This window comes from Nelumbo lutea, chromosome 2, assembly GCF_056320005.1.
Source record: "Nelumbo lutea isolate HS-2025 chromosome 2, American lotus-T2T, whole genome shotgun sequence".
In the NCBI taxonomy this organism is placed as follows: Eukaryota; Viridiplantae; Streptophyta; class Magnoliopsida; order Proteales; family Nelumbonaceae; genus Nelumbo; species Nelumbo lutea.
In genome coordinates this window covers 74276130-74289357 of record NC_142685.1, presented here as the reverse complement: position 1 = coordinate 74289357, position 13228 = coordinate 74276130, and the positions used below count along the sequence as shown (strand labels likewise).

Genomic DNA, 13228 nt, shown 5'->3' with positions numbered 1-13228 from the left:
CCACATGGTATCACGTGCAACATTGGGTATTTTCGAAGTAAGCCCCAACATTTGGAAAAGGCAGAATAGGTGTATGAGTGATGACACCATCCTAATAGTCACACCTCAAAAGGACAAACAAATTGACATTTTGACAATGGAAACAAGTGGTTTAAATCAAGGTTTTTAAAATCGAACCTGACAGCGAACCAGTAAGGGGTCTGGTTCTTGGGTTGAACGGCCTATTTTGATAAAAAATGAAAAATTAAATAAATAAAAACCAGCCAAACCATTGAACGGTTCAAACAGTTCGATTGCCTAGTCAGCGGTTTGCTGGCCAAATCAACGGTTGTTGGGGAAATAACGGTTCTAAGGTAAAATGGAACCGATCACCTGACCAGTTCCCAGTTTTTTCGGTCTGATTGTCTGGTCCGATCCGGTTTTGTAAACCATGGTTTAACTATCTTTTGGAGTCATCATTAGGACCTAGTTATGATAGGGATAAGGTCTTGAGGAAGGGAAGGCAGCTCTTTCACAACATGCAACCTCCACATTTGCTAAGAGGCTATAAAAGCCCAGGCACAAAGCAAATTTTTTGGTAAATTACAGATAGGTACCTTGTACTTTGGGGGTAGTGACACATAGGTATCTTGAACTTTCAATTGCAACACTTGAATACCCTAAACTCTCAAAAATAGACACTTAGGTCCATCCATTAGTATTCCGTCAATTAAACATTATACAATTCCAAAAATACCTTTCTCATGTATTTTTTAGATCATTTTCAAGTAATTGAACGTCTCCCTACAACGACATTCTCAAATAGATAGCAAATAACATATTCATTTTTTTTTTAATAATGGTATTCTTTGGTGATGATTTTACTCGTTAGAATGATCTCAAAAATACATGAAAAGAGTATTTTTGACATTATATAATTTTAATGGATAATTAAGTGTTGCAATTGAAAATTCAAAGTACCTATATGTCACTACCCCCTACCCCCAAGGTACAACGTATCTACACAATACGACCCGTGGATTTATGAAAATAAGTGATATACCCTCTTCGATAAGATCTGAGACCTCCGATGGGAAAACATATGATGGAAATTAACCCAAAATGTCTGATAAGGTGGGCCCCCCAAGTAAGCATTATAAATACCCCTCAACTAACAACATTACAACATTACAACATTAAAGAAAGACTACCTACCACCTTACACTAACTCTCCAAGACCTCCCAAAGTGCCTCTCCCTAAATCCGAGGCTTTACTCCTGCTTGTCACTAAGCATCCTAGGGTGAAAAGAAAAAGATAGAAGACCTTGGAGCCAAGCTTCCTACAGAAACTCCTTCCTCCACATGGATCAAAGGCCCCAGAGAAGTTTACAACAGCCTCTAGATTTGTGTTGCATGGCACAAATCATACAACCCCAACAAATGTTTTGGATTCAGGTCATAATGTTTTTAATAAAGCGCACCCACAAAACACTTGTTGCTTCAATTTTGTTTTGCACATTCTAAAGCTCAAAAGCCAAAAAATTTATCAAGATGGGGCCTTTCATATTTGGAAGTTTAAGAGCAAAGGGTTCAGAAGAAAAGTTCACTCGAAACCATGCTAAAGGTTACATCGGTGAAATTTGAAAAATGATTTTATCAATGTTTATTGGAATTTAATCTCCTTACAGAGTAACTTCAAAGGATGTTTAGTTATTAATTACATAGTTGTACACATCTACACATGCACCTTTTAAAATCTAGAAAAGTGGCTTTTCTAAATTTGAAAATTTCCCACCAAAATCTTACTTTGTCTTTTGTTTTCTCTCTCTTATACCTTGTCCCACATTGAAAAGTTACAAGACTTCTCTTGTGTTCTTAACTAGGAATCTACTTACAGTCAGCCCTTATAAGTATGGAGAGGAGAGTATAGAGCCTTGGTACTGTGCAACATACACATACATGTACACACGTGTGGTGCAATGAGATGATTTAAAAGTGCAATTTACTTGCATTTCACACATACTTGCTTAAGGGAACTATATGTTTTGCAAGTCTAGAATCTGGATTTACATGTGAATCTAAGATGCAAATTTGGAATCACATTTTCTTTTTGTGATCCTTGCAAAGGTATTTGCACAAACTTGCATAAAGATGTCATAAGACACTTTTAGGAGTCTCAATCATAATTGTTGATTTAATCCAACGGTCATGACTTGATTGGGTATGATTAAAGGATATTATTTAAATGTTAACAATTATTAACTATTAAATAACTGTAAGAATCACTTGATTCAAAATGGTGACTGTACAAAGAGCATCTTCAAACAAACTTGAAACATTTTCATGGTAACTCTTTAGAATCTATAAAATGGGTGCAAGTCAAGCCGTTATGCACACAATTTATATCACATAATGCTCTTGTCTCTTAATCCAAATTACTATCTCCCACGAGGTTTCCTTAGAGATTCTTCAACTTTATTAGTTGTAATTTCTTACATGAGGCTCTATTGTATCTTGGGATCAATTTGGAAGGAGCACAAATACAAATATATATGGTGCAAATACATACAACATAATACAAAATACAAGGTTTTGCACTCTAGATATTTGCATTTGTACTCCTTCCGAACTGAGCCTCGGGAACAAATTTACTTGCAACCTAACAGCAAACTCAATCACTTGAGTGAGGGAAAACTAACGTTCCAAAAATAGTGTCTTTAAATATGTGCCAGAGCTTCACATCCAAGTTCTTAACAATACATCAACAATTGTTGTTTTTTGTTTAATTGCTATCCTACCTAGCTATTTAGTTGTAATTTCTTACATGAGGCTCTATTGTATCTTGGGATCAATTTGGAAGGAGTACAAATACATATATGTAGAGTGCAAAACCTTGTAATTTGTATGTATTTGCACCATACATATTTGTATTTGTACTCTTTCCAAACTGAGCCTTGGGAACAAATTGACTTGCAACCTAACAACAAACTCAATCACTTGAGTGAAGGAAAATAACGTTCCAAAAGTAGTGTCTTTAAATATGCCTCAGAGCTTCACATCCAAGTTCTTAACAATACATCTTCAACAATGTAGTTTTTGGTTTAATTGCCATCCTACCTGGCTATGGTCAATTCAATTATCCATTTGCGCAAAAAGAGAACATAAAATAAATGGCCAGCATGTCCAATATTTGAATGATGAAATATGCTTCTCATGAAGAGTGAATTAATTCTTACATTTATAATAAAGGGGATGAACATGAAAACAATGCAAAATTTTTGGCATAAAAATATGTTCTGCCATATGATGCTATTAAAGCAATATTGTAGCTAAAGTTACAGTTTTAAGCATAAAGTGGTCTCAGGTGCAACATTTACAGCCTACAGTGCTTTTTGGAGTACAGTTATAACAAAATCACTTCTGAGGAAGTGAGGAGAAAACAACCATTTCCTACCTTTCACGGAGAGCAAGAGGAAACTTATAACCATTCCAGCTCCCACTCCAAAGCCCACCATCAGTCCATTCCACATGACCATCATATCAATTGCAAGAAAAGATTCAGGTTCCGTGTGTTGAAATGTCGACAGAGGATTCCCTTCAGCATCAGTGCATTTTGTTGACAGTGGCAGCCCACATAATCCCTCATTTCCTTGGAATGAAGCTTCTGTAAACGTCTGAAATTGATTGCCTCCTGGTATCATCCCCACAAGTTTGTTCCATGAGAGGTTCAGGAATGAAAGAAACGTTAGGCTTCCTAGTTGTTTAGGGATCTCTCCACTCAGCTGGTTCTGTGAGAGGTCTAATGACTCTAGCTGTATTAAGTTCCCCATGGATGAAGGTATTTGTCCTATGAGAGAATTGTGTGACAAGTTGAGAATATGGAGTGATGTGAGGTTCCCTATTACCACTGGGATCTCCCCTTGGAATCTGTTGTTTGACAAGTCAACGCAAGTGAAGATTGTTAGAATCTTCACCAGCTCCATTTCTAGCCCTTTATTTGTTAGCGTCACTCTGTCCTGATAGTAAACTTGGGAGAATTCTAGGAACTTGAACTTCAGTGTCTCTATCTTGTGCTCTGATTGGATCTCATCTTCCTCCACTGTCATTGCTTTCCAACTCAAAAAGATTTCCGAGGACAAGTTGCCCACAAAATCATTGGAGGACAGATCAATGATTTGGGACTTCTGATGGGTCCATGGAAATGGTTGGATCGTAGAATAAGGACTCTTAGCTGGAGCAAGCTTTCCAACCAAAATGGGAAGGTATCGTTTATTTGATTGTTCCCAAGGTCCAGAACCTCTAGCATTTTGCAATTGCCAAGAGTTGTAGGAACTGACCCTTCTAACACATTCCCATTGAGATCAAGTGTCCTTAGACCACAACCAACTGGAAATGTCTGAGGTATACTTCCCTTGAAGTTGTTATGCCCTAGGTTCAATACTCTTAGGGTCCAAGTGATGCTACCAAGACAAGTCGGAATCATGTGGCTCAAGTTGTTATTGGATAGGTCAAGAACTTGAAGGTAGCTAGCATTGCATATTGATGTGGGTATTTCTCCATGAAGTCTATTGTTTGAGACAGAGAAGAAGATGGTATAAGAAAGGTAAGAAGAGATATTGGCTGGGATGGTAGAGGTGAAGTTGTTATTCGAGTAATCCAAATAGACAGCAGAAGATGATAGAATTGGAAGTGGCCCTTGAAGCAGGTTGGAGTGAAGGTCGATAGTGACCAAACCACTGGAGTAATTAGGATTGGGCAATGGTTCCTCTAGATGGTCCAAGAAGTTGCAAGAAAGATTTAAGTGAACAAGTAACCCATACCAACATTCCAAATCCAATTGGGTACTACCCCATGAATTTTGTTGTTAGAAAGATCCAAAAATCTTATTATTGGTTGGTTTATTCTCAGGAAACTGGGGAATTCTGTTAAATTGCACGAAGCCAAACTCAGTACACCAATCTCAGGAAAAGAGGACAAGCTAGCATCACTTACGCTGGTATTGACAGACAATCTATTGTAGGAGAGATCAAGGGACGAAAGGTTCCCTAGCTTTTGAATATTTTCTAGATGTACAGTCCCATTGAAGTTGTCGAAAGAAAGTAGAAGTGTTGCAAGATTCTGGAGTTCAAAAAATGATGTTGGAATTGGACCTTCCAGGTTATTGCTGCTCAAATCGAGGACAGCTAATGGGGACAAAGATGCATTAGATAATTCACTCAGTGGACCGACAAATTGGTTGTGGGCGAGATGTAACTGTTTAAGTGATGGAAGTGTAAACAAAGATGAAGGTATTGTTCCAGTCAGTGAATTGTTTCGCAAGTGAAGATTCTCAAGCTTTAGAAATCTGTTCCAAGTAACAGAATGGATAGAACCTGTTAAACGATTATTGTAAAGGAATATTTCGGCCAGATTCTCAGGCAACCCCAACCATGGGACTGTTCCACTGAAGTTGTTAGATGAGAGGCCCAACGAAACTAGTTTGGTAAGTCTAACCAACGAAACTGGGATCGCTCCGTAGAAATTGCACGACCAAATCTCTAAGCTGGTCAAGAATTTGAGATTACCAATGGAATCCGGTAACTCCCTGGTGAAACTCGTTCCTGAGAGTCTCAACATCCTAAAAGATGCACCCTTTGGAAATTCAGGCAAAGAACCACTGAGTTCTGGATTGACTGATACGTCAAGGGTCTGTAGAGTCCTTAGCTGCAAAATCTTCTCGGGAAATTTCCCTCTCAACCCACAAGAGCTAAGACTCAATGAAGTTCAATTTGTGAAATTTGCCAAGAATTCCGGTACCTCTGCAGAGATATCATTCAAGTCAAGACGGAGGTCAGAGAGAAAACGAAGATTTGAAAGAGAAAAATCCAGAGGCCCAGAAAGATGGCAATTAGATAAGCCCAGCACTTGCAGGTTCGGAACTGAGGAAGATAATGCTTGGGCCCAGTAACTCCCCGGTGCAGATATGTTTACTCCATCAAGACTCAGAGCTCTCAACTCTGAAAGGTTCTGGATAAGCTCTTTGAGACCTGGCTGTTCAAGTTTCAAACGTAGTTCTCCAACGAATAGGGTAGAAAGGTCAAGAGAAACCAACCTTGTGAGCCGTGAGAGCTCAATGGGAATTTGGCCACCGAAACCAGAATTGGATAGATTGAGAGTAGTCAAATGGAGAAGCCGATCAAACCCAGATGGAATCGGAGAGGAATTGAAGGCGTTGATAGCCAAGTTCAAGTTCTGGAGGTACCGGAGACTGAAGAGACTGCTCGAATTGTCAATTCCACCGGATATAAATTCACTGCTGAGGTTGAGACCAATAACATGGCCGACATTATCATCGCAGGTGACACCTCCCAAGAACAGCAATCAGTGTTTGAGTCCCAAGAAGAGATCTTCGAAGGAATAAGACCAGGAGAGAAAGAGAGGTTCGCCTTTAACTGAAGCAGCAATGAACTCTGTTCATCAAGACATCTTGCGGTGGCTAAAAAATTCCCATTTCCAAAGAAAATTGAGAGCAGAAAAAGTGAGTAAAGCAGTGAACGAAGTAGATGACTCATTAGAGATCACGCTCGTGAGCAACGTCTAACTGATTATTGAGAAGCAAGGAGATTGGAACTAATTTAGTCATTTACTTAGACAGGAAATAAGATTGAAATAGAAAATTCTTAGGTGGAAACGCGTAGACTGCTGTAGTCAATTACTATTGAAACAGAAAATTCTAAGGTGGAAACTTGTAGACCACTGAGGCGACAGAATTCTACTTTGAATGCACACCGAAATGTGCCTGGTCAAAAGAGGTTGAGGTCTAATTAATCCTAATGTACAGGCAATTGCTTATCTTGGTAGATAAAAGAGGATTCAAACAAAACCATACCAATTTACAGTCTAATTTACCTTGATTCATACAAACCTGTACCACCCTGGAACGTGAAACCCATCATAGAAAAATGCTACGACTGCTGTAAAAGGTTTGAGTTGATGGTATCTTTCAAGTGACTTCTTGTATATCTGTCATTGTGCAGCTTGGAGAAAGTCTTCCCCACGCTGGGTGCAAGGTTCTAAGTATCTAGGGGGTATTAGCCTGTATCGGTACATTTTTTTTAAGTTTTATTATTTTTTTTTTTTAAACAAGTTCAGGCCCGGCTACCCTCTGAACCAGTGACTGACCTGATACAACCCCCCGAGGGGTGTATCAATAAGCCATCGGCATGATATGTATCAGACGATATGGGCCAATGCGTATCAATACTTTGAACCTTGGCTGGGTGTAATTCTTAGTTGGTAGTGTATTTTTTCTTCTTTTATCTCTTAAACTGCTGCTTTTGAATTGAGAAAAGATTTTAGTGGGATGGAAAAGGAAGGGACGGGATGGGATGAAAGAAAGGGAAATGGGTGGAAATTTTTCAAGTTCCATTGTTTGGTTGCAAAAGGGAAAATAGTGAGAAAATCAACTCTAATAACAATTATCTAATTAGTTAATAATATTTTTATTATTTTATATTTTATTATTAATTTTTAATTTTGAATATTTTATTAATTCATCTTATAATTAATTATTTAATTAATTAATATTGACAATTAGTTGATTAACTATTAATGAAGAAATAATATTTTAAACTTTAATGGCAATTTTATTTTATTAATATTATTATGAAGCAATTAATAATTTTTATTTTGTAATAACAATTATTTAACATTTTTATTATTTATTTATCCATTAATTACATTAACTATTTTGTTGTTAATTATAAATTAGTTAATAATATTTTTATTATTTTATATTTTATTATTAATTTTTAATTTTGAATATTTTATTAATTCATCTTATAATTAATTATTTAATTAATTAATATTGACAATTAGTTGATTAACTATTAATGAAGAAATAATATTTTAAACTTTAATGGCAATTTTATTTTATTAATATTATTATGAAGCAATTAATAATTTTTATTTTGTAATAACAATTATTTAACATTTTTATTATTTATTTATCCATTAATTACATTAACTATTTTGTTGTTAATTATAAATTAGTTAATAATAATTTATTGTTATTTTGTATTTTTGTTATTAATTATTAATTTTTTAAATTAATATTTAGTTAATTAATAATGATATGTACTGTTCATTATAAAAGAACCACTTGCAAAGACATACGGAATTGAATTGCATACACATTCAACGATATTACGATATAATTGCACCTCTACACATTTGGAAAACGAAGACAGTTTCATTGAAATATCATTAAATACAAAGAATCAAAATTTTCATTTGGGGCCATGCTAATGGACAGTACTTTTTCTTTCTACCTTTCTCAAAGTTTACAGACAAACCAGAACAACTCCGTAAAGGAATCTATTAAGTCGATCAGTTCTTGAATCTGATGCTACGACTGATTCCAGCATTGATTCCAGAGGCTTCCCCACCATAAGATCCACTAGGCCTCTTGATCTCCCGCACCTGCCCTTTTCTTCGTATCACTGCCTTCTGGTGCTTCAACTGCAAGATAACCGACCGAAAAGAAACAAGAATTAGAAAGAGCAGAGGATTCATAATCTGCAGCTTGATCCATTGATATTCTGAATTCTCTAAGTTACCTTGTATTTCTTCCTTGGATTCTTGGTAAGCTTCTTTCGAGCACGAGTGAGTCCTCTATTTTTCTCCATCTGATGTCAGGAACATGGACCAATGGGATTTAAATGTAATAGAAAAATGGAAGTTCTAAGCAAGCAGATAAAGAAGATATTCACTGACCTGATATGTAATCTGTCGTTTACCATCCACCACCCCTGTTTCTGACAACGAAGGTACAGTTGGAGTTCTGCAGTAACAAAGGAGGCAACAAATCAAAAGACACAAGTAAGCTGAGAGACTAAATGTACGGGAAAGCTAACTAATAGGTTCACTTTCTTCTTAGATCAACACTCAAGAAGATATGATCAAGAAACTTGTCCTGAAAATAATTTATCCAAGACATTTGAGCCATTTTATGTTGTTTAAAAGCTATAATGAAATTACAAAGTTGAGGCAATTAATACTTAGATGCCTGACCTTTCCAGAACTAAATGTGGATAGATAAATTTGAATTACAAGTTTGACATACTGAATTTTCCAAGTTCATACCATGCAAGGGTGTAGAAAACAAACCTTGAATACAACTCTGCTTTAGCAGAAAGCTTTGCAGCCCGTTGCTGCTTCACTTGCTTATAGAATTCATCTTCCGATTCTTGTATTTGATCCTCCTCAACATCTGTATCCATTGGTTCAGTTTCCTCAGCCCTCTGAGGTCTGAGATCATCATCATCCACAGAATCAACTCCTGCTTTTGCCAAAACACGGAGTTCATGCTTCCTCCGCCTTTCTCCAATGTCTTCCCTCTTAGGTAAATCGGCATCTCCAGAAACAATCTTAAAAAATAAAATAAAGAAACATTGATGGAATAGTTTAAGCTTGTCAAGAAAATAATGATTAGGTCCTATACCATGATTAAGAAAATAGGAGAAAAATAGATCAAAATATACATCAGGATGTCCTTGTACAATTCATTTGTTAGCTTATGGGGTATGTGGACAACCTCAATCATGAATCCCACATAAGAGGCAATCTAAATAAATGAATATGGCCCTCTAATCAGAGTTCTCTGGGGCAATTAGTAATGTCCTTATACGATTCTTTGTACAGTCCCTTGTACAAAGAATCAGTAACACGGTATCTTATAACAAAACTAGTATGTACAACATTGCCAATGTTTTTAAACCCAGACCAAAGAACGAATTCTACCCTGGTGACAGTTTAACGGTTCAACCCTCCAGATCAAATGGTTCAGCCCACTTCATTGTAAGTGTTAGATTTGAAGAATCATTTGTTAAGATCAAGGGTCCACATCGAGGAATAAAAACACATATTGCCACTATTATATAACCTAGGAGGTTATAATCGTAACCATATTGTAAATCATAAAGATCATATGGAAAAGTGACTTATACCTATTTTTAATTCATGTCTACCATATATGTACCAAAACCAATAGAGTTTACCACTTGTAAAATGGTTCTTTAACCTACATACCATGCAAGATAAATTCAGTATGATTTGTAAAAGGTCTTAAATAACCTAAACAAAACATTTTCAAACAAAGGCCTTAAAAGAAGTCTCAGTTAACAAAAGTTAATATAAACAAAGTGTAATGTGATGGACTAGCGGTGGTCTGTGGAGTTCTGAAAGTTGGGAGTGATGCTGCTGCAAGGAAGCTAAAGGCTCTGATGAGTGAGAACTGAAAAATGAGTGCCTCTACGACTCACGGTAGAGTGCAGTGAAAGATGGAAGGCCCTATAGGAGAAGTTGCAAAGAGATCATGAAGATGGGAAATTAGGGTTTGAAGATGAAGTCTCCTGAGAAGAAAGGGTATTAGCTCCAAAGATCTGAGATCTGGAAAGGTTTTCAGGAGATTTATTGTCGTTCCTTGGTGAGGTGGTCTGCCACAAGCGATAATGGCATGGGTGGCACACAAGAAAATTTGGTACCAAACAGATCGTTTTTCCCAAGCCCTCACACATCATCCTGCGACATGCTATTGCCTTGTTCTTTGCTTCACTTACTAGGGTGTTCCCAGCATTTTTCTTCGCAATCTTTTAAGAGTTCAGGCACCTGCTTTGAAGGGTCCTGAGACTTAGGTTGCTACTTCACAGGGTTCTGTCAATCAATATTATTGGGCATGTCCATGCCCTAACATAAAGAAAAGGTAAAAAATAAAAATGATTCTTAATTGAATTGATTAAAATCACATGAATCATATAAATCATAAGATTTATGAATCAAATAAGGATTCAAATAAAAACATAAGATTATTTGTAGAAAAAGGACTCAAACACAAGGTTCAAATTGAAACCCTTGGGTTTCATGATTAAAATCATGAGTTGTATCATAAATGGTAAAATTCTGACAACCCTAATTATATAGAAAAGGAAGACATCTGTCCAGTGGGCAGCTGCCCATTACCATTTCTCTCTCTCACTCTTTTCCTCCCTCTTGATTCTCAAAATAAATTTTCACCCCATTTTTAGCTCTCAAAGTCTCAATTTCTGAGATCACCTCACCAATTGTAGGCTTCCAAAAATTAGTTTTTGCCAAATTCATTGACATGAGGTAGACCTTGCTACCCATGGGACTATCGTTTTCTCATTTAAAAATTCAAAAAAGCAGTCTTTTATAGTTTTCTCAAAAAGAAGAAAAGACCAAAAATCAACTTAGTTTTTTTTCAGTTTTTTATGGTTATACAACAGTGCAACCTCTCTTACCATTTCATGTTTTATTTCTTTTTTATTGAAATTTTCTTTTCTTCGTTTAGCAATTCATGTTGGGTAATGATTTCTTCTCTTACCTTTTCTAATTTTAAATTTAGTAATACAAAATATTATGTGACTGATTGAACCACAACCTGTCAATGGTTGCAACAAAGAAATAGTTTTGACTGACTGGACATTTTATTTATCCAGCAATAATTTGTAGACATTTAACAGGTTCAAGATTAAATCGAACTTCTCTTCTAGGTGACAGCTCGAATGGTCCACCTATGTGGATTAACAAGTTAAAAACACTGAATCTTGAAAAACATCAAGGATGAGCATTTAGCAACTTTATACATGAATCTTAACAGTATTCTGAGTGCATGAAATATGCTACTGCTTGGCCAAAAGAAAGTAAATGTACACATCAAAATGACAATGGACATTTCAGGCCAATCAGACTGGTAGGAAACTAGTATAAGATAAAAGCAAATGTTTTATCTCTGATTACATACTTGTAGACCAAAGCTACTAGTTGTTGGTCCCTTTTTATTCTCTTTTTTTATTCTTTGTTTCTTAGTAGGCATAGTGAGCCTCTTAATGCTGTTTTATTTTATTATTAGTGGTAGCTGACTTACAGGGGGACTTCTTGTAATTTTACTTGTTATTAGAAAAAAGTAAAAATTGAGTGTGGTTTCCATCAGTTCCCATGAGCCTTTTATTATTAGTGGTAGCTGTCTCTTTATGCTGTTTTATTTTATACAGGAAGTTTGTTTAGAGAAACAGGGTTTTTGAATTCTAAACAGGTTTGAATAGAGAATATAAATATTACTCGTAAGCAAATTCTCACCAAGAAAGACGTCTCACACTCACAGGTAAACTCACTTGTAAATAGTGAGGAGACTAGAAGGAAGGTTATGGTACAGATATATGCTCTTGATCACACTTGCTTTGGTCACATCTAGAGCTAAGGTATCTCAGAGTAAGGGGAATAACTCAAACCACTATGGAAGCGAGTGTATGTGATTACTGTAAGAAGCATAAGCATAGATGTGACAATTGTTGGAAGTTGCATCCTCACTCAATTCCAGCTAGATTTGAGAAGGCGAATAAGAAGGGGAGTGTAAACACAGCATCATCTACTGCAAATCCAGTTGCTAATGGTCCTCTTCCTCGTATTCCTCCTTACTCTATGAAGTCTCTGGTTGTAGTTAAGGCTGAGATTGACAAATACAGTAACAGATCATATGACCATTACTATAAGTACTCAAGTTTCCCCTTATGTTGCCACTACTGGTAGGTCCATTTCTTGGATTATGGATTCAGGTGCATCAGACCATATGACTAATATTTCCCCTTTATTTAATAATTATTCTTTGTCTTCAGGGAGGGAAAAGTTTCTACAGCTGATGGGTCTATTGCTCCTGTTTCTGGGAAGGGTGAAATTAGAGTAACTGTACTGACCGGTTGAGCTTATCATCTGCCTTGCATGTTCCTAAGCTTGTACAAATCTACTTTCAGTTAGTAGTATTCTCTTTTTTTGAAGATTTATAAAAATGAAACCTTATTAATGATTAAAAGATACAAGTGTCTTGGTTGACAAGATTTCACCACCCAGCAATACAAAAGAGAAACTACAATATAACCATACTAAAACAAACAAATCTCAAAACGCGTTCAAAATTAAACTGACAAACTAGACTAGAAATTTGAACCAAAATCTTCTTTTTTCTACTGTCTATAAATTCTGGAAAATTAAAACCCAATCAACGAGCTTTGAGCTGATTGTTGCCGCTACTTTCAGTGTTGAGTAACTGAGTTTGAAAAAGCCTTCCATCGGAGGGATCCACATCTGAAGGATATTCAGTCTACTGGGAACCGAGACTGCTATCTCCTGCCAATTTTTCACGATGGTCTCTATTAAAACATCTTCAAAAAGATTCATTGTTTTTACCCTTGTGCTA

At 36.2% G+C, this 13228-nt stretch overlaps 1 protein-coding gene and 1 pseudogene across 2 annotated transcripts in view; both read right to left on the bottom strand.

Moving 5' to 3' along the window:
• Positions 1–3168: 3168 nt before the first annotated feature.
• LOC148871531 (receptor-like protein 7) lies at positions 3169–7431 on the bottom strand (annotated as a pseudogene). Its single transcript, XR_016107048.1, has one exon. The product of XR_016107048.1 is annotated as a receptor-like protein 7 (transcript).
• Positions 7432–8189: 758 nt separating this feature from the next.
• The window catches only part of EMB2777 (Sas10/U3 ribonucleoprotein (Utp) family protein), a 43163-nt gene continuing 38124 nt past the window's right edge, over positions 8190–13228 (bottom strand). Inside the window, exons 14-17 of the mRNA XM_088969701.1 lie at positions 9127–9386; positions 8734–8800; positions 8577–8645; positions 8190–8478 (exon numbers count right to left, since the gene is read on the bottom strand). Of these exons, the coding sequence (XP_088825827.1) occupies positions 8347–8478; positions 8577–8645; positions 8734–8800; positions 9127–9386 (528 nt within the window). The 3' untranslated portion in view covers positions 8190–8346. The remainder of the gene's footprint in view (positions 8479–8576; positions 8646–8733; positions 8801–9126; positions 9387–13228) is intronic.